General features: G+C 44.7%; 1 protein-coding gene across 1 annotated transcript in view; it reads left to right on the top strand.

Moving 5' to 3' along the window:
- AUTS2 (activator of transcription and developmental regulator AUTS2) overlaps positions 1–25,810 on the top strand; it is a 767,514-nt gene that overhangs the window by 180,167 nt on the left and 561,537 nt on the right. The window contains 1 exon segment of the mRNA XM_039562718.1: positions 23,187–23,396. Coding sequence (XP_039418652.1) covers positions 23,187–23,396 — 210 coding nt within the window.

Here is a 25,810-nt window from a genome sequence, read left to right as displayed (position 1 = left end):
CCAGCACAGAGATGTTGAGCACAGGGACTTCTTCATAAAACCCTGATTGTTACCAGTTTGTTAAACTGGCCAGAATGGTCTACAGTAAAACTGAATTTTTCATGTTTTCCTGCAAATACAAAACTCAGTTTGGGCTTGTCTATCCACAAATGGGTTATCAGAGGGGAGTACTTTGGTCCATCTCATTAAAACTTGTTTTTCTAACACCAGAATTCCATTCCTTTATTAGCTCTTCCAGCTGGATTCCACACAGGCTGTGTAGAGAGTGGCAGTCAATGATCTTGGAGCTTGCCACTGACAGAAATGATTCCTTTGCCTCCCTGCCAATGATTCCTTTTCCTCCCTGCCTCGTGTTTGGTGCTGGGCACATTCAGAGGGGCTCAGGAGCAACCTGAACTCAGGGCAGAGCAGCTGATAAAGAGAAGAAAAGGAAGCACTTTAGACATAATGCCTTATCCTCTTCCCTGAGCTGCCTTTCATTGACATTTGTGTGTTTGGGCTTTATCATTCTGCTTATCAACGTTCCAATGAGAGCCTTGGGAAGTGCCAGAGGTGCTTTCAGTGCCAGTGTTGCCTGCTGGGGAGGTTTATTCCCTGTGCTGTTCAGGACGTGGCTGGCTTTTGAAAAGAAAAGGAAATGGAACTGGTGGGAATGCCTTTCTCTGTTCTTCCAGGATGCAGGGATCTCTTCCCATCACATTTGACTGATCCTTAGCCCTTGTTATGTGGCATCTGGGAAAACTCAGCAGGCTTTTAGCTACCCCAGCCTCACAAGGCTGTGGGTGCCCAGAAGCTCCTCTTCCCACGTATCAGTGGGTCTCATAAAAGCTGTTATTTCTCCCTGAAATCCTTTCTTGTCTCTTCAGCTTGTTGTGACTTAAAACATTCCTGCTGATATAGCAAATGCTGTAATTTTATATGTAGTTGCATTTAAAAAAGGGGAAACAAAGGTCTTGTGCTTGGTTTATTTTTCAGTGGGTTAGGAAGTAATTTATTGTATTTCAGCCTTCTAAGATCAGCAACTGCACCTGTTCCCATCTAGTGGCAAAACCAGCTCGGTTCTGCTGTGGTGGAACGTGAGGTTTGGGATCTGCAGTTCTCTGTTACAGAGCCCTAGATGTGAAAATGAGCCTAATTCCAGCCCCATGCTCCCTGCACAGGATGGGTCACGGCACAGGGACACTGCAGGGACACAGCAAATTGTGCTCTGCTCATCTTTGGAATGTCACATATTGCTCTAATAACTTTGCATACCAACTCTAATCTGCTTTTAATTCTCTCTGTAGCTCAAGTTAAGCACCAGACTTCATTTCAAATCTGTTGTTATTTTTGCATGTCCTCTTTTTCTCAAGTGGTTTATTTTGTCTAAATGCAGCAATTAAAAAGAAATTATTACTCTGTGAGAAATTGTCTCAAGAAGAGGAAAGAAGTTTACAACAGCAAACTCTGATTGTCCTTATTTATTTTGGCAGATAAACAGGAAAGAAGTTTTCAAAGCAAATCCACAGGAGGTCCCTTTGGGATACTTGTTTCACTGAGGGGAGAATTCTCTTTTTCCCCACCCTGAGCAGATCACAGCATAGATTCTTGGATTTGGGGTGTCAGTTCAGGCTCAATTCACACATGAGCTGTCTTTCAGTCCCCTCACACCTGCCCCCTCCTTTTTTGACAGCTTTTTGAGATGTTGCTGATGATCTTCCCCAGGTTCCTCTGCCACTTCCTACTTCATTCCTTCAGGGGATGTTTGAGGCAGAGCTGCTGAATCCCTGTAGGTCTCTAACCCAGAAGGATCCCCAGTTACAGCCACGGCCTGATGTCCACTGCAGCTGGCTTTTTGGTATTCCTGCAGAGCTGTGCTCATTCATTCCCCTCACAGGAGCGAACATTTCCCCTCTCAGTGGTGATCTCAGGTGTCTCTGGGTGCCAGTGGTGGGGGCAGGTGGCAGGGGCTGGCTGGACAGGTGACATCTCTGAGTGAGGACAGAGCTGTTCTGCCTGATCCTTGCCTTCAGAGCCTGGGCACGTTCCATGTTTGACATACCGTGTTTACTGAGACTGCAGAAGAATGTTAATTGCTGTGAGATTGCAATTGCAATGCCCTGGCTGTGTTCACAGGAAACATCGAGGGCCAGGCAGGTTTGTAGGTAGTTCAAAATCTTGGCAGAAGCTGCCTGGCCTTAAGAGTGCTTGTGGAATGACAGCTTTTGAGCCAAGCAAAACACCGCTGCTGTAGAACTCATCGTGTCCTCTGTGGAGTGCTTTGGTTGTGTTTTAAAACATTCTGCCTTTGTGCCCTTCTGTGGCACTGTGTCCCCTTAATGGCTGCTCCTGGGATGCTGCTGGGTGGGTTTCCTTCAACAGAAATGATGCAGTCCCAGCAGCCGTTGTAAAAGGGGAGATTTATGATGTCTGTGTGTTCATCCCATTTCTGGAGACAGCTCCTCTAATGATAAAGGTGCATATATCTCGGTGTGATGTAAACAACTTGATGGATGGGTTGCAGTTTATGTGGAGAAAATATTGGAAGCTTTTTATCTATCTGTAAAGCTTCCTGGGAGGCTGCAAACAGGTGGCCTGGAAGCACAGACAGGTAGATCATCATTACAGGCAGTCAGGCTGTTTGCAGGTCCCACTGAGGCCAGCATTTCTATTCTGAAAATAATCAGCTGGTGAAGGCAAAAGGGAAGGAGCTCAAGGCTGCCAGAGCACTTACCTCTCTTTTAAAACGAGAGTAAGCAAAGATGGATTATATTAATATAATAACTGGCAGCCAGTCCATGTAGTTATGTGCTGCTTTAATCCTTGTTTAGCAGAAAATGCAGACTCAGGGACTGTAGTGTCCAGTCACAGATGCAGGTTTTTAATGGTGGAGAAGTAGGAAAATATTAGAATCTTGCCATTTCCTATAGTGAGAAAGGTACAGGATGTCCAAATTCTCAAAAGGATATTCATCTTTCCACCCAGGCAGTCTGGGTGTGTGCAGGTCTGTCTGTGTTTTTGCACCTGCATCCCCAGTGTGGGCACAAGCACTAATTAGCATTTCAAGTGGAGAAATTTTGCTTTAAAAATGAAGCCTAGTTTCAGTTGTCATAAAAATGTCAACCAGCGCAATAAAATGTCTCCCTAATTTAAGAACACTAGAAGGCAAAATAAATTAAATATTGAAACAGATAGAAATTCTTATGTTGAAGTTGATGGCTTTAAAATTATTACTAACATAAAATTGGTACAAATCTTCTTCTCCTTGTTGATGGCACACGGGCCTGCCTGTGTGCAATGTGCTGGAGTGGAGAAGGTTTATAAACAGTGGGGGACTGACTCCAGGCCTTGAGAAGCATCATTCCTGAGTGACAGCAGCTGCTGCCACCCCACAGGAGCACCCAGTTCCTTTACTTGCTCAGAAGTGACTGTACCCCTGGGATTAGATGGTGTGGGGGGCCTGTTCTGTGTTTCAAGGCTGGTTTTTTTAAAGGGTTATCCCTCAGGGCAGGTTCTGGCTCAGCCAGTCTGGTGTGGAGCCAAGGACATCATCTGATTGACCTCGTGGTGTGGTTACAGCCCTTCTGCCTGGCTTTGAAAGCATCCAGGATTTACAGAGGTCACCTTGAGTTTTTGCATAAAGCTGGGAAAATACTTTCTCAGGGATGTTTTTCTGGAAGCTTAGCATTGTGTGAGTGTTCATGGTTAACTGATCCTACACTGAAGGATATTTAGGCTCTGAGCAGTGGATTTTTGTACATGCAGAGTCTGAGATTCCAGGCAGGCTGAGTGAACCGTGGGCAGCATCTCTGCAGGAGTAGGTGTGCCCAGCCTGATCCATGAGGGAGGTACAGAAAACCAGAGCAAGTGAGAATATTTTCTTGCCCAATGGTGTAGGAGCAGGATGAGAACAGTTTGCAGGGTTTCAGTCCTGGTACTCTCCCTACCTTTATACAGGCCCAGAAAGTCTTTGGTGTGGTTTCTTCTGCTGCATGGAGTAATGAGATGAGCTTGTTTTAGGCGAAATGAAGACTTCATGATTCAAGCCCACACATTTCTGTTACATTCCTACCTGGTGTATCCCTATTGCTCTGATATCTGGTGCTTCAGTGCAAAGGGGATTTTTCACCTGGGGATGATGATGATGATTCTTCTTTTTTTGCAGTGTTGTTTTGTTTTTTTTTCTTGGCTTTTTTTTCTTTTGCTCTTTTAATTATGTTTAGGATCTGTAATGTAAGTAAATTAGAAGTGCTTTTTAATCACCTTTCTTTAGATAGGCTCACTTTGTAGTACATAAGGATGGCAAAAACATGTTTGACTTTGTTTTCAATAGATTATGTATCTGTTATATCATTATTACTGAAGATCAAATAGGAATATCTGAGTTCACCATATAATTAAAAATCACACCACACCACAGTTCCAAGTGGAGACCACCTAAGGCTGTGTGTGTAACCTTAATACCTTCGAATTTGGAATTGCTTTTTTTTCCTCAATGTTTGATTTGGCTTCTGATACATTATTATATATTTTAACTAAATACTGAAAAATACTAAGAAAACACTTGTCAGTGGTGATTTGGGGGTCAGTTTTAGCAGATTCTGACACATCCGGGGAGGTGAGAGTTCAGTGTTTGGGGCAGGACTCGCTGTTCCAGTGGCTGCAGTTTCCTGTGGCTGGAAGGGCTCAGCAGGCCTTGCAAACCAGGTCACATCCACTCAGCTCCTACCACCTGAAGTCATAAGTCAATGTTTTTCGTTTTTCTCCTTTTAAGTTGGCCTGGAAGAAGCTGACAAAAGAGGAGGAATCATGGTTGGTTGTTTTTTTGCCTGCAGGCAACTTTCAGATTGTTTTTGCCGGATCACAATAGACAAACCTTATTGGAAGTCCAGGATGTTCTTTCCCCTGGCTGTAACACTCTTACTAACGGGGCATCGATGTTCCTTCTGACAAGATGGAGCTGTTAATTGAATGTTAATCACTTCACTCATGCCATGGTACCTTTTGAACTAGGAAAGGTATTTATCATATATCAGCATTGATACTGACTTTTCCTACCTGGGTTTCTGGCAGTGTGCAATAGGAGCACTGTGATTTGGGGATTTAATTGGCTTTGTTTTGGCTCTGAACTGACTGCGTGTACAGCACATGCATTTGGGATCCCCATCTTCAGTCTGATACATATTCAAATATTTACTCTTATCTGCTGTTTCAGACTACTTATGAATGAACAACAAAGAAATTTTTTGATGTTCTACTACCGGGTCTTGTGTCTTTTTAGCTGAGAAAATGACTGTTCAGGAAAGTTGTATCAGTGGGCATTAGGAGAACTGGATCATTAATATTTAACTGTGTTGGAAGTAGAAAGCACGGTAACAGTAATAATAATTTGCACTTGCACAACACATTTCTCCTGAGGATCTCAAAGCACTTTACAAACCATTTAATTAAGTCTAACTAAATCCCTCTGAGGTTTATTATTAGTCCCATTTTACAGATGGTTAAGCAAGGGCATAAAGAAGTTAAATGGTTTGCTTAAATGAGTTAGTGGCAACAATAAGCACATACTTCAGGAGTCCTGGCCACATCTGTGCTCTTGGAGCAGAGAAGGATTCAAGTGACCACAGGGTCTTGGAGCAGCACACAGAAGAGCAGAGCGGCTGGAACTGAGAGAAGGGGAAGGGTTTGGTTTGAGATAGATCCCTGTGAGTGCTGTTGTAGGATCTCTTGGTGTCCTGGCTGTGGAGGACTGAGAGCCCAAGGTGCAGGAGTGAGATAGGGCTGAGTCCTGGCTCTCCAGCAGACCAAGGGTCTGTTTCCTCCCACCAGTCGCCAGGGACACCCACACTGTGCTGTTTCCTCTCTGTGCGACGCTGGTGCTTTGCTTTCCTCGGTGCTGCAGCTCTGGCCAGCCAGGAAGGGAGGAAGGAAGGAAGGAAGGAGGGAAGTTCTTGCCACTGGACTTAAAATTATTCATCCCATTAGCAGCTGCTTTTCCTCAGCTGCCCAGCAGGAGAGGTTGGTTTATCAAGACATAAAGCAGGAGTGTGCAGGCGAGGGGGACTCGTGCTCGCTGCTGATCCGGGAGCCACTTAGGAGGGTGCTCGTGTACAAATGCATTAGATTATGGTTAAGCAGCTTATGGACATAAAAACACATTAGAACTTTACAGCACACTATAAATTACAGTTTTGCAGCATTCACAGCCACAATGTTAGGTAATTACATTCATTAATCTACTACTAAGAGCACATAAAGTTGCCTCCCAAATGGTACCGTATGTGCTTGTGCTCAGCTGGGGATGCTCTGAGAAGGGCCTCCCCTCCCCCACGGCTTCCTCCACCACTGTTCTGCTTTGCTCCAAAATGTTCTGGTTTCATGATGGTTTTCAGCAGACCAGAATGTCAGGCACATTGCTCTAAATATTTAGGATTCACAGAGGAAGAATTTCTGATCATCTCATCTCATCCAGCTCTCAGCTTTTCTCAGTGAGCTGTAAGCAGTGTGGGGACTCATTGCAGTCGTTCATTTAGGAAGAAGTTCCTGCTTCTTGTCCCCTGGATGATCCCTCTGTGCCACCTGATGTTTGGTAGTCCCTGTAATTGTTAACTTCAGCAGTTAATGTTCTGTTGAAACTTCCTTGCCTTAGGTTGAGCATCTCGTGCTTCATTTTTTTTCATGCAGAAATATTCCCTTTAGTTAGAGCAGATTCTCAGCTGGTGTAAATTTTGTTGTCTGTCCCAGTGGCTATTTCCTTTCTTTTCCTTTCTCTATCTCGCATTGCACAGAAAGGCTTTCAAACCATCTCTTTGAGGTGCACCCATGTTCTGTACAAGCAGGGTCTTCTGCTGATTCCTTCTTGCTTCAATTTCTTGTCTTGAAAGACCATTCATAGCCATTTCTTTTCCTCTCCAATGGACCACGTGTTATCTTTGATATCCCCTACCCAAGGACAACGAGCTCTCCCATCCGTTATTCAGCCACATTTTGACTGGGACTTTCCATGAATTTTTAATTATGAGAATAGGAGGGCAGAGAGTCGTGTATTATCTGTTCTTAACCTCTTGCAGTGTGTGGTAGGAAACAGATCACACAAAAATTCCGTGGAAAACTTCCTCCACTTTCAGTGGCTGCAGAGCAGAGTACACATGGGAAAAGTACCGCTCAGTTAGAAGGGTAAAAGTAACAGAAACAGTTTGTCACCCTGAATTTTTAAGAAATTAAGCTACTAAAATAGATTCAGTATCTCAGTCCTCGAAAAAACTTAAATGTGTTCCAAAAATCAAAGTCCATCTAAAAAACCTCACTCTCTCACGAAGGTATGAGTCCACTCAAACATAACTTTAGTGAGTCAGAAAGCAAAATCTATTCTCTTTTGTTTGTAAGACTTTAATGAATCTGATTGTAAAAACTGAAGCTTGTACAAGTCAACAGGAGCAGAAGACTTATAGAAATGACCCATTACTTCTGTGTCAGTTCATTAATTGGGTTTTCAGTTGCTGATTTCCGTTCACATCAGGATCATCTTCACATCCGAATGAGAAAGAGCCTTGCGAGCTACCTGTGCCTGTGCCGCCGGAGCAGCTGCTCCAGGAGGCTGTGACAGCTGCTTAATCACAGCCAGGCCTCGGTGAAAGGCATTCATCTATTTGCTAAATAGATGGAGCTTCAATGACACTTGAGTACTCCAGTTTCTAGGGAATTTCTTTGTCATTACTGACAAATTTATTATCCTGACCATTAAATTAATAAAATGCAGAGCACATGGCAGCTGCTTTTTGAAGGAGGTGAATTTTGGTGCCGCAGAAACTCCTCCAGCTCCATGTCCTGAGCTGTCACCTGCCTGCTGTCCCGGACCTCTGTGTCTAAGGGCCAGAGGAGGTGGGAAAAAGCAAGTCCAGCATCTCAGAGCTGTGGGACAGGACAGAAGGAGCACATTTGGCAGGGATGAGTCTCCCATCGGGAATTCCCAGCTGTAGTTTAGTGCTGTCTCTCGCAGGCTGCTTCTGCCCAGGGCAGAAACAGGAACCACTCTGGGCACTGCGCTGCCTCTCGGTCACTGATGCACCAGGGTGTCAGCAGCACCGTGCTGCGTGTTCCCATAAGCAAGAGCTGCAGGGATGGCCTTTGTTTCTGAGAGAGCAGCAGCTGCAGGGAAACAACTGCCTGGAAAAGTCACATTTTGGACACAGTTTGCCTGTCACCTGCTTAGCTTCAGCCCACCTTTCAGGTGGTACACTGAGATATGCAACTGTATTCTTTACAGTGGGCTTTGCTTGCCTTTTTCTGCATGTAAACATTAGGAAGCCAGAAATCCTGTTTTTAAGGGCAGTGTGTCTCCCTGCTGCCAGTAAGCCAGGGCAGCAGCCTGCTGGAATGGAGATGGATTGGAATCCCATGGGACAGTGTCAGGGCAGAAGGATGCTGTCACGTGCAGCTGCTAACCTGGTCCTTGCCCTCCTGATGAAACAGCTGCTGTTCTGGGGTAGTGTCAGCGCTCCTGTGTTCCTGATGCCGTCTGTGTCACCCGTGGAGCATCCCATAAGGCACGTGGGGATCCCATAAACCCAGGCTGTCTCCTCCTGATGAAGCACCAGGGCGAGTCCCCTGCTCAGCTCAGGGCTCCCAGAACACCGAGAGCTTTATGGCTCCGCTTGGGTGCTCGGGACTTTACTGTGTGATGGTATTGATGTAAAATTTAACAGCCACTGGCTGTGCTGACTGTGCTGGCTTCACTCGTTACTGCTGGAACATGCCCTGCTCTTCATTTAGATATTTTGGTCCATTTATTAGATATTACAGAGATTTTCCCTTTCTGGACAGAACTGGCAGTGATTTCTGTAGTGGAAGCCTACTGGGAATGATTCTAATCTAGTTTCTGAGGATTTGTTTATTGGGGAAGCACATGCTGGGCTAATTTCAGGGTATGTACTGCATGGTATTTTTTTTAATCCACAAGTGAAGTTTTAATAAGGGAACGTAGTACTAGGACAGCAGTTTGTGTTTTGAGATTTTTTTTCCTTTTATTTTCCTCCAAAAAGCAGCAAAGGCGAAATTGGCTCAGTGAGTATTTATTGGCAAATTAGTGTTTCTAAAGCCTTCCTTTTTTGCTTGTTCTTTTCTAGAGCTTGGAGAAATAAGATTTCACGTAATGCATCTGGGATTGGATTACTGGATTGAATTTTGCAAAGTACACTGGGGATAGCTGAGCCTGTTTAGAAAGCAGCTAAGCCCCTCTGAGTCAGTAAAAATTCAATTCGTGATAGTTGATGAGGGATTTTTTGATGGGTTTTGTTTTGGGTAGTTTATTTGCTGTTGGATGGTCATATTTCCTTTGAGGTATTTTATCAAGGTTTATTAAGCTTTTGGTGGAGGCTGTGGTGGGATACAGACTTTCTCTGAAAAATATGATGGAAAAATGCCTGGAAGCTGACATCCCTCCTCCTGCTTGCTTGTTGAACACAAACATTAAATTTTAAAGGCACCCTTCAGTTGAATTTGTGTGTTGTGACCATTTTGGAAACCCACAGAAACATGATCAAAATTTATCAAAGCTGTGGTTGTGATGGGTTATTACTTTGCATCTGGTCTCTTGTGTCCTCAGGGTCTCCTGCTCCTTCCCTCCCTCTTCCCCTTCTCTCCTGCTGAGAGTTGAGGTTTTGGTCCTCCAACCAGGCCAGCCACGTTATCCCAGTGCAGGTGGGAGTGATCTCTGTGATTCTGATAACAGAGCTCCAGGCACAGCAGGGGCTGGGAAAATCCCTGCTCTGATGCAGGGACAGATCTCATCTCAAAGAATGGTGTCTGAATTTAGATTCTCTTTTTCTCTGTAAAACTGGCCTGATTTTTTTCTGGACTTCCTTTTTCATTTCCTAGGACAGTGCTACTGTGTTGCTGGTGCACCTGGGGTTTTTAGGGGAGTTTTTGGTTGTTGGGGTTTTTTTGGAAGGGGAGTGGGGGGTTGTGGGTGTTGTTTGGTTGGTTTGGTTTTTTTGATGCTTTGGAGTTGAATTCTTTTGGAAGAGAACATCAGAGAAGTTTGCACAGTGCTGTGCAAGGAGAGGTGTGAGTGTAAGAACCCAGGGGGTGGCTGGGCTAAGCTGAGGGAAAGGAGAAGCAGGAAGGCTGCAAATTTCTCAGTGTGTGGAATAGGTTTTAATAAGGTCATCAAGAACTCAGAATTAATTCTGAATGAGGTAAAAACTGCCATAGCAGGAAACCATAAAATCTTTCATTGTAACCCTGTGTAGGATCCTTCACTGTCCTGTGCATCCTGTAATGGCCCTGAGAAGGAGATTGCAAAGTGTGATATGGGAGAGGGCTGTATCCTCCTCCCCCTTAAAGAGGAAATGGGCAAAGAAGCAAAATGCTTTTGCTCTTCTAACAGGAAGAAATAATGGTTTTCTAGGTGAGGTTTAATGCTCTCAGCAAATCTTTGCAGATTTTACATTACAGTCATTTCCTCGAGTCAGACTTCCCTGCTGCCTGGTAAGTAAACACGGAAAGCATAGATTATCAGTTAAGAGTATCGACAGCATTTCAAGTGCTATCAGAGAACATTTAATTCAGTTTAATTTTGTGATAAATCTCATGTTTAATCCTCTGGTTGCTCTGTAATCATGTCTCTATTGATCTTCTCTGAATGACTGCATGCAGTTTAATAAACTTTGCCATTAACCCAAGCTTTCTAAAAGAGGAGATTGACTCCAGTATCAAGTCTGATAGAACCAATAAGCAGCTGAAAATCATTAAATGTGTCCATTATAAAATATTTGCATTAACATCAAAGCGAAAGTGTAGAGGTGAATTTGCAGCTTATTAGAGAAAGAGTTTGCAGTTGGAAAGTCTCAGTATGTCAGTCAAAATCAGCAGCAGTTTTCAACCTGGCTGATTCAAGCTGACACCTCCTTTCATTTCTTATTCCTCAAATCCCTCTTTCATCCTATTGAGCAAACTCCTTTCCTCTTTTCCCAGCCATAATTATATCCTGTAATTTATTGCATCTTTTTCACCCCAGGCATTTGTCTAGTCCCGGGGTTTGAGGTCATTTTTCCCTCATAATAAAGCTGCAGACTTTGGGTGTCTTTTTCAAGTGTTGGTTTGGATTTTCTGTCCTGACCTCCTTTTCTAAGGAGTGTCCATGTTACATGAGCTGTAACACTGGGATGAAGAACTGGGGAGGGAAATGCTGTGCCCCCCTCTGTGTTAGGGCATGCAGGGAGCCTGTCTGTGTGGGAGGGAAAAATGGAAGAAAGCAAGAACCACATAACAGACATGTGGCTGAGTGACAGCAGTGAGGCCGTGGATGCTCATCTCTTCTCTTAAGGATGATGGAAAAGATACAAGATGACTTTCCCACCCTACTCATCAGCTGGGGGAGAGTAAGGGAGATGCAAGAAGTACCAGCTTGGCAGGAGGCAGGGAAGGGTCCCACAGGAACACCCTGGCTGTGGTGGCTTGGCCTGATGAAGTTGAAGGGCTGCAGAGGCTTGGAAGATGAGAGACGGCTTTGCTGTTGTTCCCAAAATAAACAAATGGGCAGTGCAAGCCCTCCTATGCCTCGTGGGCTGTAGCAGTTGGACGCTCCTGTTTCCTGTCTGGAAGGGGCTGCCTTGGTCTGGGTCCGGGAGGAGGGGGATGTGCCGTGGACCCACCTCACTGTGCAGGGCCTGTTTGCTCTGCATAACCCTGGGTGTGCAGCCCCTGTGTTCCTGTGGGGCCTGGTCCATTTACCTCTCCAAGGATTTAGCACTGCGAAGCACTGATGGAATAGGATGTGGTTTTACTTCCATTTCACAGATGAGCTCTGCTGCATGGGAGGGCTGAAGGCCCAAATTCATGGAGCCGTTTATTTCCTTTGGAAAACCAGTCAATGGGAATTAAATAGTTTCAGGCCCCTGAATACCCTCTTTGTGGTTTGGGGCTTAGCTGAGTGCTGCAGGTCACAGGGAGCGTCGGGGGGAGATCAGGAATTCCCACATCCACCTCCAAGTGCCCACATTAATCGCTTACCTTCTCAGTCCAGCCAGCTCTAATCCTGTGCCTGGCAGGGCACAAGTGGTGATAAGGTCAGACAGGAGAGATTTGGATACCGGCCCCTACAAGCAGCTTAGAAAACCTTTCCTAGGAAGGGTTTCCTTCCCAGTGCAGACCGATTTCCTGCTTACGGTTCTAATTCTCTTCAACATATTCCGTGGCTCTCGAGAGATGCATTGCAGAGCTTTATCTGTTCCTGCTCGAGGCAAGTTTTACAGAGAGACAGGAGCTGGGATGCTTCCTACAGAAGGAACGGTTCCGAGTTCAGTCGAGGCAGCGGCGTGCAATGAAGTGGGGTTTGACTCTTAAGTGCTGCTGAAGTGATGTGATTCACAGCTTTTGTAACTCCTTGCAAGTTTGCTGCAGGCATTAGCAAAGCTCTTGACTTGAGATGTTCAGCTTCAGAACCAGATCCCCTGACTGTGCATCCCTACCAAGTTAAATTTGTAGCTTCTAGGTGGCTATAAACAAGAAATATTACAGTAATTGCTTTTCCAGCCACTAAATAGCCCTGAATATTAGATGAGACTTCAGTTTTAAAAGATCTATCTACAAAGTATCTTGAATATTTGCAGAAGACATTATGTTTTCAGCCACAGCGTAACTGTGAAGGAAATCCTCTTTTTCTGGTGTATGAGGTAGCTTTGCAGGGTCTGTGCCCTGAGATAAAACTGGAGAAAGCAGCCATCTCTGGTTTTCCCTGTTTATTTATTCATGCTGTCTTCTGTGCCCATCTAACTGGAGACTCTGTATACAAATGGAAGGGAGGATCTGTTTCACCTCCTAGGAACTGCTGAATGTACCTGGTGGGTTTTTGGGTGATCCCACGTAGGATTTGGAGCATCCACTGAGCCCAGAGCTGAAGCCAGGACGTGATGCTTTCGCAGCGGTGCAGAAATAGAGGTGGAAAACGTGTGGCATTTCCCCAGGGGGTCTGGGCTCTGTTGGGTACGGGGTTTATACCTTTGTACAGGAAAGCAGAACAGTTCTGGTGTTCATTTCCTCATGTATGTGAGTGAGGACTCTTGAGATAGAAGCAACTGATGTCTACTTTGTAAGTGGTGCGAAGGACAAGGCAATGATAAATCTTGTCTGTTATGCTAAGCTGTGCTTCTGAACTGCAGAGAGGGGGATTTGCCACTGATCAGCACCGTACAAGAATGTAATCCCTCTGGTTTTTTGATCATCACATTTATCTTCACTGTATTGGTTTCCTTGGGGAAGAATAAGCCAGCAAATGGAAAGATTACATATTGCTCTATTTCTTAAACTTTTGTTCTTTACTATTTTTTTCAGCCTGAATGCTAGAAGGTGGCTTCATTTGCAGATGGGAAGTTGAACCATTGTTTCTTTTCCCCCTCTTAGTTGCACAAAGGCTCTGATCCTTTTCCTAATGAGGAATGTTGCCAAGCTCGCCTTAAGTGTTGCAGTCCTCAGGTCCTAGCTAAGCTCTTTCTCACTCCTTTTTTTCTAATCACTGTTCTTCCATTTTAAAATCTTTCCTCATCAGGTTTTTGTGCAGCGCTGTATGCCACATGCCAAAACAGTGACAGAGTTAGGGGTTTCTAGAGAAGAAAAAAGAAAATCCAGAGGAATACAAGACAGCAGGAGCTTAAAAGACAGAAAAGCTTCTTGTTGAGTAGCTTGAATTCTTGACCTACAAGATGCAAAAGAGTTGTTTTAAAAGAGATTAATTTTTTGTCAAGGCTCAATAATTACAACCCATTATTACGTGGAGAATTTCGATTTGGTGAAAAAATCTGCAGGTTGGATTGGATTACTCATGGATAGCTCCACCTGGCATGATCCATGAGTAGTTCTGCTAATTCTGTCCATTGCTTTGCTCATGTCTGCATTCTCTGTCTTGCTGGCTTGGGTGTGCAGAGGGATGCTCTGGTTTCCCTGCGTGCTTGTGACACAGAAATGCATGGCTTGGATGTTTCCATCTCTCCCTGGAGCAGTTTCCTTGTTGTTTTTACCTGTGTTGTCTCAAGGTGGTGTCTCTGTCTCGACTCCTGGGGACCTGGTTTTCTCATCCAGTCTCGAGGCTGACAGGGCAGCAAAGCCAAGTGTGTCCCAGCTCAGTGCCTTTCTGTGGCCATGAGATTCCAGGGAGCATCCTGAGACCTGTGGAATGCACGGGTCTTAGCTGTTGCTGCACCATCTTCTCACAGGACCAGGAATGCAGAGGTGCTTCTGATTCAATTTACAAACCATAATACATTTTTTATGACTGCTGAGTGCTGTGCTAATGAATGGTGCCAGTGTGAGGCTGAACTCATCTGTTTCCTAGTTCAGGGACAGCAGGGATGAGAGCTGTCTGAGTCCACATGCATTTATTCTACCTCTGCAATAAGACGGATAACCCTTTAAATGTAAAATTTTTTGGCCCACTAACTCCATGCCTGGGTCTGTGGCCTGCCAACCAAAGTGCTGTTTGAATTATTCAGAGAACACAATATGTGTGTGGAGGGTGGAGGAAGCCACAGCCAGCTTCGTGCCAGCAGCTTCTGCAATGGGGTTGTATTTCCCTCCAGTGAAATCCCCTGGAATGTGTGTTTTGATCAGTATATGCAAATCCTGTATAACTACAGATACAAATGTACAACATTTTTGTTTTGGGGAGAAAGTTTGAAATTTTAAAATACTTTTTCCATTATAAATCAGAACAAAAAGTAAAAATTAAGAAAACTGTGAAGAAAAAAAAACCCAGAAGTTTTGGTGTAGAACTGAGGAGTTGCTCAATTATTTAGACAAACTGAAATATTTGTGTTTCATATTATTCTGTGTGGTTCTTGATAGCTGTTCAGTTGGATTCTCTCCACCACGAACACCCCATTTTCCAAGGATAAAAATTCCTGGCCCTGCTGTGACCTGAAGCTGCCCCTTGAACTGAGGCAAGGACAGCTGTGGGAGATGCCAGTCCCAGCCCGTGCCCACAGCTGGATGTGCTCCTGCTGCAGATCAAGGCAGTGCTGTGCAAGGCTTGACTGGCTGGAACAGGGCTGGGTGCTTGGGATCATCACCATTAACTGTGCCACTGGTGTGTCACAGCACAGGGGACCAACCAAACTCAGCAGTGCTTCAGGAGCTGGCTTAGTGCCCCTCTCTCTGTCTAATCGCTCATCCTAACTGAGCAGTGCAGAGCACTGGAGCCCTCCTCCCTGGCATGGAGATTTAAAGGGAGCATCCCTAGGGACTCCTCTCCACATCTCTTTTCTATTTCTATTCATTCCTCAAACAAAGAAAACAAATACGAGCATGTGGCCCTGCTGCTCACAGGGTAAGTCAGGCACATTTATTTAAGGCGCAGCGCTGTGAGATAAACCCCGGGCCAGTGGGAATCCATTGCCCCCGGCTGCAAGGGCTGCACGTGTGAGCAGCCTCGGGGCTGAGTTGGGCTGAGCACGGTGGGATGGAGGGGTTTGGAGCTGTGGTGTTGGAAGCACTCGGAGCTGGGGCTGATTCTGCTCAGGCCATGCTCAGGGAGCAGGGATGGGCTGGAGGGGCAGCGTGGGCAGCACAGCCCTGGCTGCTCGGCCAGGATCAAAGGCTGGAGGTGCAGGGACAACAGGCACTTAACAAAGGTGATTGAAGAGTTTGCACAACTTCTGTGGAGGAGTGGAGAGAAGGTGGCTGAGAGGGTGTCAGCAGAGGACATGGATCCACTGCTGGGACAGGCAAGGTCTCCCTGCTGTTTCTGCCTCGAAAGGCAGTCCCAGGTCTCGTGGAGGTCATTGAGTCAAATCTGCAGCAAAGACATAACCTTGGACTTTGCTGGCAACTTGTGTTAGACCTAGAAAAATCTCTAGAGACAACACAATGGGACTTTCAGGCTGGCAGAAGCTGGCTGGAGCCAGAGCTTCAGGATCTCTTGGCAGGAGCACACAGGTTTCTGGCTGAACCAGTCTAAGCAGAATCAGCTGTGTGTACTTTGCCTTCCACAAAGCCGGGCAGCTTCAAGAAAAACAGTTCCATGGCTCTGCAATCTGAGCTGGCATTGCTCAGCACTTCCTCAGCACTGGCTCCAAGGTGAGGCTTTTTCTTAACTCAGGTTGCACAGGCTCCAGTAATTTCCTGATTGTTCTGCACAACTGAAACATGTTATGGCACAGTATTTGAGTGACAAAACTGAGAAGGGAGGGGGGAAGGATAAGGCTGAGAATACCATGTCATGTTTGAGAAACATGAAATAAATAAATAGCAATCAATTGCTCTGATGCTCACCTTCATGTATGACACCAGCTTCTGCCAGCTCAACAGCTGGCACAAAAGCCTTAGATTTCCTTACCTCCAGCTTGTATTTGCTATGTGGCATTGAGGGAGGCCATGGCACCACATTATTGTAGAAATAGCTCTTCCCTGTATCCTTCTAACACATGGTGCTCACTAAAGCCCGATTTCCAGGAGTGCTCAGCACTCCTGGTAGCTGCTGAAATCAGTGAAGGCTGTGCTTCATAGAGAAAGTGCTCTGTGGAGCCAAGTTCTCTGAAAAATCAAATCTCAGTGCTTCCCAATGAATGCTTAAAATCAGCAGATGTTTCTGACCTGAACATGTCAGGACTGTTGTTGCCACCTATAAAATGGGAATAGTGAAATACCTTTGTCTGGCAAAACAACTGTGAAATAGGCCGTTGGTATTTGTTGAGCATCTATCTGATGCAGTCGGGAGGAGCTGCACAGAAAAGCCCTTGAGGAAATTAATCATTGTGCATTCAGAGGAGGGTGTGAATGGAGTGCCAGTAAACAAGGCCTAGGTCCACACTGGACAAAGAGGAGCAAACAAAATCTTGCGTGGTTGCTCATTAGCCAAACACCTTCCATTCTGTGTAGGGAAACAGGAGCATGGGATCATGTAATTAAAGATTGTATCTTGGCATGTATGCACAAGAGGCCTGAATTAAGGTGGTGGCTGCAGCCTTAATCTTGGCCTTTCATAACTTGCAAGCCCTTGACTTTGTAACCTCAATAATGTTGCCTTAATGTATTTTTGTGTGTGTAATTTAAATCGGCAGGACCTGAAAAGGAACCTTCTGTTTATCAATGCTATTGTTAACAAATGATTTTGGGATGAAAAATCAAAGCAATCTCTTTGCCACAGAAGTGCTTTCACACAACGTATCTGGAGCAGACAGCAACTTGCTCTGCTATTGTTTTCCTTCCTCTTCACCCACCCGGAGCATCCCCCAGCCTGGCACTGCCTTTCATCCTCACTCTGTTGCACAACTGCTTTTGCACAACACTGAACCACTTTGTTTTCAGATTCCAGAGGGATGCAGGAGGCGATGGATTGCAACGTTATGAAAACAAAGCAAACAAAACAAGATTAGACCTTTTTGTGGAGGTCTTGTGGCTTGAAGGAATTGCTGGGATTAGTGGATGGGCCACTGCACCCAATATAGTTGACATCACGCCTCTCTTCACCAGTCTCTTGTGTCTTAAAATACCGTAATAGTGACACTGAGAATCCTTTTCTCTTTTGCATTGTGCTTTACACCTGCCTTCCTTTCTCCCTGGTGTTGTTTTAAGAGTGTTGGCAATTTTTCCCCCCGAGATAAATGCTTTTGAGGAACTAATTGTTCATCAGAAGAATATACATTACATTTAACTATTTTATCTGGAGGTAAATTAATGGTTATTGTAAGCATCTCATTTTATTTTCTGATTTTGAAAGATTAGAGGGACTGGTCAGTGCATTATTTTCAGACCTTTACATCTTGTTGTTTCTGCCAGAATTAAAATAGCAAATTATGAAACATGAGAGAGATATTGAAGTTTTGGGGTATTTTGATCCATCAGCTGTAAAAATTCTTCCCCAATATAACAGAAACACAGTAGGAGTTGATGGGGACTGTCAAGATGTGATGGGAAATTTGGTACCCTCACACTGGCAGCGTTTCTGAGGGGTTTTGGTTCAGTTTGTGCATGTTGCTGTCCTGGATTCCCAGCTAACGATTCCCCGTGTGATGCTTCCCTGGGAGGGTGGGGAGGCCCTGGCACAGGGTGCCCAGAGCAGCTGGGGCTGCCCCTGGATCCCTGGCAGTGCCCAAGGCCAGGCTGGACATTGGGGCTGGGAGCAGCCTGGGACAGTGGGAGGTGTCCCTGCCCATGGCAGGGGTGGCACTGGATGAGGTTTAAGGTCCCTTCCCGCCCAAACCATTCTGGGATTCTGTGCTGGCCAAGCTGCAGGATTTCTCTCAGCTGTGCCCTGCAGGCATCCTAATTTCTTGCAAGCTAAACTTCTGTACCCAGTGTCCTGGGTGAACGTGGAGGTGGCGGTTTTGCTGTCGTTTCTGTTTCTGTGCTGTTCCCTTTGGCTGTTTCTTGCTTCCCCTCACGTCCAGTCCTGTCCCTGGGAGCTGCTGCAGCTGACAGCAGGCTGGGGGGTCGGGCTGTCCTAGGCTTGGGATGGAACTGGCAAAGAATTTCAAATCGACTTTTGTAGCTACTGAAAATGTATTTTCTTTCCCCTTAATTGGCTTTTTCCTTCTGCACTGGTGTTCCTGATCAAATGAGAATTGTTTGTTCCTTGAAAGGCTCCAGAAGTGCCTTTCTTACAGTTCTGTTTGACACGGACGTTTGGATGTCTGAACAGTGAACGGGGCAGACTGGCAGCTTCAAGCTTGATTTTCTACATATTTGTGTTTTAAGTGGAGCATTACATTGACATTTCATGACTATTTGACTTTTTAAAAAATGCCTAATTTCTTTATATTTTATTGTTGGAGTGAAGGATAAATTGTTGGGCTCTGATATAAAGCTGTAGAGGAGTTTAGCAAGAACCTGAGGAGCAAATAATTGGAATATAGTCGTAGACTGTTGCAATTGTTATTTGGTTTAACTAGCACTGCAATGTAAACTACTCCTGTTTTTAATAATCAGGTTTTTTAAGTTGTATTTTACTGAGGTCACATTCAGTACAAATTCAGAAAATAAGTTTTTACAACACTGGAATTGTAACGATAATCACAAGGATGGTTTGGAAAGGTCAAGGCTTGAAATCCCTGAGCAGCACGTGAAATGTTCATCCAGAGAAATTTCTGCAGTGCATTTGCTACCCACTGCATTTACAGTGGTGTTTTTAATCCAGCATTCCCACAGAAAAATCCCATAATAAGGAATGGAACAGAGTTACTTACATGTAGTTTTTAAGCTGTTGTCAGAGGGCAGGGACAGGAGGGAAGGGCAGCGATGGACTGGCTCTGGGGTGAGGTTCATGGGGGTGATACATGTACCCCACAAAGCTCTGCCCTGCTGCCACTGAGGGTTTGATTTTTAATCAATGAGTTGTCATTTAAGTAGCGAGGAGATGGACTTTGCTGAAATAAATCAGGCACAGCTCCCTGAAAGATTTGATGAGAATGCAGTGTCCTTCAAGCTTCCTACCTTGAGAAATGATCCGAGGGGCCCAGGGGCTGCTTCTCCTCCCCTCAGCCGGGGCAGGGCTGGGCTGGAGCTGTGGGTGCTGTTTGGAGCCAGGTGATTGCAAGGCCACCCCGCCGGCAGGAGCCTGCTCAGCACCACGGGCCCTCCCCTGCCTGGGCACCTGCAGCGGGATCAGGCTGATTAATGTGCCCAGTAGAAATAAAACAAATGGAAATTTTTTTAGATTATACAGTACACTCATAAATATTAATGCACTTTTGTATTCAATTGCGTGTAATTACATATTATGCATTTAAGTCACCTTCCTGATACACTTAAGGCACTTTACTGATGAAAGATATCTCTGAATAAGATGGTTTTAAACTGTGCCTAATATGTTTGTAGGATTTACTTAATAATGTGTGGGCTCGTATGCTGGCAGGAGAGGAGAAAAACCTCCATTAGAGACTGAATGTTTTTGTGGGGTTGGCTGCTCAGTCTGAATCCACTCCATGGGTAGCTGCTGAAAAATACGTCTCGACATGAAATATTACTACATCTTCTTATCTATGTAGATAAGGTCTGTGCAGTCCTGTCACCTTAGAGTAATTACAGCTTATTACTCTAATCATGATGATGCCTGAAGTCTGTAATTAAGATTGTGCTGGCTAATGTACTAGCACACGGCATGGTACAGCTATTGTCCTATCTAAACAAGGGAAAGATAAAAATGGGATGGGGGGAAAGGGCAGCAAGTGGGGAAGTGATTTATGCAGGGCCGTGGTTCCCAGCCAAGCGCTGCCTCCACAGAGCCCAGGGGCTCCACGGGGCAGAATCCGAGACAATCCTGGGCAGTTTGCACCCTCAAACACGAGGAGAACACCCCAGGAGAGCTCTAGTCAAGCTACTTTTAATGCATCCTCTCCTCCTGTGTATAAGATTTATTCTTTTATCATGTCCTCCTGCTGTCTAGTCTGCCGATGAAGAATTTAACACATATTTCTAGATACATATTTCTTTTAAGGCCAAGTCGTGTCTCTGCTGAAAGCCATGACAGGCTCTACCCCACAGTTCCCTCACGAGGGTTTGACCTACAGCACTCTGTCATTTCCCTGCAGTGGTGTCAGGTGGTGAAAAGCAGATGGCTCTTCTGGAGGAACGGGGTTGTTTAAACACCAGTCTTTATGGCTAAATTTCATAGCAAGCCCACCCACCAAACAGGGTTTAAGGTCCCTTTCACAAGTTAGGCACGTGTGGAGCTCCTCTGCCTCCCTTTGCTTGTGAGCAGAAGAGGATCCTTATTTTTGAACGTTCCTGCCAGTTGTTCCTTCTGCCTGGGAAGGAGCCTTTCCATCCAGTTTGGGGAAGGCTTTGTGGATTTGGTGCCACTCATCTTTGCCACAGGTGTGTGAGCAGATTCCTTTCTCTGAGTTCTCATGAGCTCCACGTTCTTTAGGTGTATCTGACAATTTTGAAGCTTCATGCAGTTGTCTGGAACGTGAGCTCTGAGAAAGGGTTATCCCAGGTACAGCCACAGCGATCTGCTGAGTCTGACCCATCTCACGCCCCCCTTAAAGCTAATAGGAACAAGTTATTTCTTGATGGAAGTGCCTGGCCCCATTAGACATTTTATAAGCTGCTGGAAGCCTGCCACTGTTTCATTTAGATCACTCACAGCTGGGGGAAAAAAATCCCACAAAAGCTACTTAGTCATTAGAAGAATTTATTTTTTTTCCAGAAAGTTTGCCTTTGTTCACTCCTTCAGCCTTTCACATTTAGAGTGAATCCTCTTGAAAAGCATTTGTATCTACAAACATGAGCTCTGTGTTTTAACAGAAGGTTTTGCTGGTATAATGTTCTACTCATAAAACATTGGATTTTTTTTATACTGACCTGAAAAAAAAATTCTTAGCAGCATGATGATAGCTATGCTAAGCTACAAATCTGTTCTAACATAAAGTATCTATTATTTTATAACCTACCCTTGCTATCCAGGAGGTCCAGGTGTGTTTGTGGATGCTGTAGTTTTACGAAGCTGTTGAAGGTGAGCCCTGGTGAAATGGTTACTGCACTTGAGAGAATTTGCCTTCCTGCATTTATGGCATGCAGCTAAACCTAAAACCTTCCTGCAAAGGGAGGCAGGTGTGCTGAGTTTTAAAAGGGGTTGTTCTTGCTTTTGATTGCCTTGGGCAGCTCCGTAGGGTCCCTCAGCTTGTGCACAAGGAGATCCCAAAGCATTTTAGGAAGATCAGTGCTACTACTGAGCTCTTTTTCAGTAGAGCCAGGGAGGAACCAGCGAGGAGACACAGGAGGTTCTTAAATTACTAACCCTGTGTTGGAGCTAAGGATGCTCAAATTCTCTTTCATGAGGTTGGATAAGGCTCCTGACTTTTTGGATATGAGTAACACTGTGACAAAAAGCCCAGGGTATCTCCTGGGCTGTCTTAGGTGAAAAAAAGGTAGAAAAAATGTCTTATAGCTTCTGTTCAATACTCCCATCTTCAATGCCTGTAAAATCATTCCCTTTGCTAAATATCAAATTTGAACAATGACTGTCTTCAGTTGAATTAATCATCTCATTGGTTTCAGTTATGAATTTTGTGAAGCTCTTGTGTTTTAGAGAGTCATTTAGGGAGCAGTCTTTAATTAAAGCCAAACTGCTTTTTGCCTTTAGGCATGTTTTTTTGCATTAAAAGGTGCCATAATTTGAATTATATTCTCCTGAGCCTCAGTCTTTATGTGACACAGGGACCAATAGCCTTTCCTGCTGTCAGTTACAATATTAAGTGACAATAAACAACAGCTGAAAGGCTCACAAGATTACAGAGCACTTTATGGTGGGCATGGAAGCTCCTGGTCCAAGCAGCCAGGCACATTAGCAGAGAGTGCTGAAAGCATGACCCTCCCTCAGTAACTGCCCCTCACAGGGCAGCACCAGACCCTGACGTGGGCAGTTCTTGGAGTAGATGTGACTCAGCACATGGCAATTTTTGGATGCACAATATGCACTCTAATTAACATCTTTCCAGTAGCTTCTCATTCTTCTCTCCTAATGAATTCTCCAGCCTCCTCTTCCTTTAATTCTGCGCTATTGAAAAAGACTCATTTCAAGTGACATTTATCGGAAATGAAAACTGGGATTCTGTGTGTTGCAGGTTATTTGTAAGAAAACAGCTGTGGGCTAAGTGACAAAACTCACATTTGTGTTATGGGAGTGGAGTATTTTTTTATAGACAGACATTGATTCTGGGGGTTAAAGGGTCAGTGACAAAGTTTTCAAATACCAAGTTGCTTTTTTCGTGCACTTTTCACCCCTGTCCCTGAGATTTGGAAATCTACTGCTTAAGTAAGGCTTGAGGGAAACGTGCCCTGAAGTCAATGGAGATTCATTGGCCGTAATTGGATTTAGGTCAGCTCGTGCCTTGGCTTCTCAAATACAAGGAATAATAAGAATAAATACTGAACAGTCAAGCATTGTTTAAATCAAAATAGATTGTTAATTTAAACATTATAAACAAATGCTATCTTCTAAATGTGTGCTCTCTTGATACATGAGATGTTTTTGAGAATTGAGGTTGACTGTATGAAGTCTCAAGGAGGATGTGTTTCCTTCCATGCACTCACTTCTTCCTGCCAATTTTATTTAGCATTTGCCTATCTTTTGATGAAGAGGACATCAGTGAAGAGTGGGTGTTTCCCTTTTCTGGTGACTGCAGCATTGCCCTGACAGTGCTTTGCTGGCCACCTGGAACCAAACCAGAGCTGTAGTTTAACCACTGTGTTTTTCTCCTCTTCTCCCTCTGCAGAAGGACGTAGCTCTGAAACCTCAGGAACGTGTGGAGAAGCGACAGAATCCTCTAGCCAAGAAGAAACGGGAAGCGCTTACCAATGGGCTGTCGTATCTTCCAAAAAAGAACAGACTCCACCACCACCAGTACAGCTCCGACCGGGAAAATGACCGAAACCTGTGCCAGCACCTTGGGAAAAAGAAGAAGTTACCAAAGGGCCTCAGACAGGTGGGAGACAAGTTTCCTGCAGCGGGGAGGGAGGGCTCTGCCCGTTGGCTCATGGTATGTAGAAGCCGATTTCTCATTTTGTGGCATCACTTATTTTATTACTTTTGCGGTTGTTTTGTTCTTGGGCTCTGGGGTGCCACTTGGTGCAGTGTCCTACCACTGGCAGAGGTGGACTGAGAGGGAGAGCAAGTGGTCTGTTGATGCTGATCTGATGAATAAATGTGTAAAGGTGGGAAGAGCTTTCCACAGGCTGGCTGTGAGACTGTCAGGGCGAGCAAATGTGGAGCATTTGGTGAGCAAACTTTGTCCTATAAAGATCTTCTTGTCTTCAGGCTTTGTACACAGAAGCAGAAGACCCCTCTCAACATCCAGGGTGAGGTGAGGCAATTGCAAGAAGGGCAGCTGTTAATCAAGGCAAAGCTCTAAAACTGATTAGAGTGCGAGGAGCTCATTTGTGGGGTGTCAGTGGTGCTGGTGTCTGCTCCCCTGGGTTACTCATCACCCACCCTAAGCAAGAACTTCTGCCTTCCCAACAGTGGTGGGAAATGAGCAGGGAACATCCAGGATTGCAAAGCTTGAGGCTGATGAAAACATTGGATTCATCTTCATGACTGAGCAGTGTTGTGCTCATTATGATTTTTAAAGATGAAAGTGTGACAAGTGTGATTTCTATGATGCTGGTAATAGTAAATAGTAGTAGTGACAAGGTCAGCTTTTGCCTGTATTTGAGTGATATTAATGACTCTTGAACCAAAATTTAAGTGTTCAGTGGGGATGGTTGATATTCATGGAATCAGTTTTCATCCTTGTTTACTGCAAGCCAAACACTGCTTTGCAGAGAAACTTGTAGAAAATAGTGAGAATTCACTGCTTCTCATTTTGTGAGTTCAGGGAGATGGAAGGAACATTGAGGATGACAAGTATGCTGACTTGTATTCAATTTCGATATGCAGAGTTAGAGAAGCTGGGAAGAAATAGGTTTTCATGATAATTTTGAAGCCTATATGTTAAGCTGTATATAGGAATAAAGTAAGAGATTATACAGTACTTCAGCAGAGCAAAGAAATTGTAAAATGCCTGTTCTACAGTACCAGCTGTTAAAGGTGTTACTTCTGATTTAATTCTACTTGGTATTTCAAAGGAAGGTGGGGAATACTCTTCAGGATAGTTGATGCAATGATTGCATTATCAGTAGATGTTGAAGGCTGCTGTGTTTCCTTGACTGTTTCCTGTGCTCAGCTGCGTGGTCTCTGTTCTCTTTTGGTCTGTCAGATGTGTCTGCTTTGGGCAGTAGAACGGACTGGACTGTTTGCACTGGGAACTCTCCTAGTGGGGCCTAATGTCAGGTGGAACGTTTCTGCCCAGAATTAAATCTGTGAAGGAAACTGGCCTCCCTGCTGATGGAGATTATTTGTGAGGTTGTGTTTTTGGGAATAAATATGCATTGGCTTGGAAGGTATTGAGTTGACAAATGTAATGGAAAATGCTTTTCCTTTGAGACAATAAATCTGAGTACTCTGCTTAATTCCTAAGGGATAAGACTGAGAGAAAAGAAAGTATCTTGCTCAATATAAATGTAATACATTTGGTGGGGATAGAGCTCCTCAGAAAAGAACATTTTAGACTCATGAACAGTGTAGGTGCTGACAAACCCATGCGGCTTTGGCACTTAACATGGAAAAAAGGTGTCATGGAAAAGACAACAAAGTTCTTTGGAAAGACATGCACACCACCTATAGAGAGAGTTTTGGGTAAGCATTTTCTGACCTCTTTCAAGACAAATGGTGAAGACCACAAACGGAGGAGATTGATAATTCTGAGGGTGTTTTTTTCTTGTCATGTTACACTTTTCCTCCTCAAGTGACTCTTGGCTGCACACCTTGGGTTGCTTTCCCCACCCAGGTCCATCCTTCTGAATTCCTGGGCTCCTGAAAGGGCAGTGGATTTGCTTGTCAACCTTGTCAGATGGCAGTGAGCCAGGCACTGGGCCCACTGTGGTTTGTGTGTGACACAGCAGGAGTGTCCGGAGCCACTCAGAGTTCAGGAGGCTTCTGCATGTATAGAGTGTCCTTGCTACATCAGGGCTTTGTATTTGATACATAAACAATTTATCCAGCCTCTCCTGTCTCTGGGGGAATCCTGAATTGTCACCTGTGATTACTGTAACTGGATGGCAGGATGCAATCTCAGAGCTGTCACTTGCATTCCCGTGCTCTCATAAGACCTTGGCTGCAGTCTGTCCTTGTTGGGAAATGTTTTACACCTGGAGATCTCGTTCATAGTTTTTCCAGTGGTTGACAGTCCTGTTGGATACGCTTTCCTGTGAAATCTGTTATCTGCTGGAAGTAACTCTCACTGCAGGATTTAGGGTATGAAGCTCCCTTGTCAAACAGATTTAGTTGAAATCAGCTATT

The sequence above is a fragment of the Corvus cornix genome, chromosome 19 (assembly GCF_000738735.6).
Source record: "Corvus cornix cornix isolate S_Up_H32 chromosome 19, ASM73873v5, whole genome shotgun sequence".
NCBI lineage: Eukaryota > Metazoa > Chordata > Aves > Passeriformes > Corvidae > Corvus > Corvus cornix.
The sequence above is the reverse complement of the archived record's forward strand: the minus strand, read 5'-3'. Positions and strand labels throughout refer to the sequence as shown.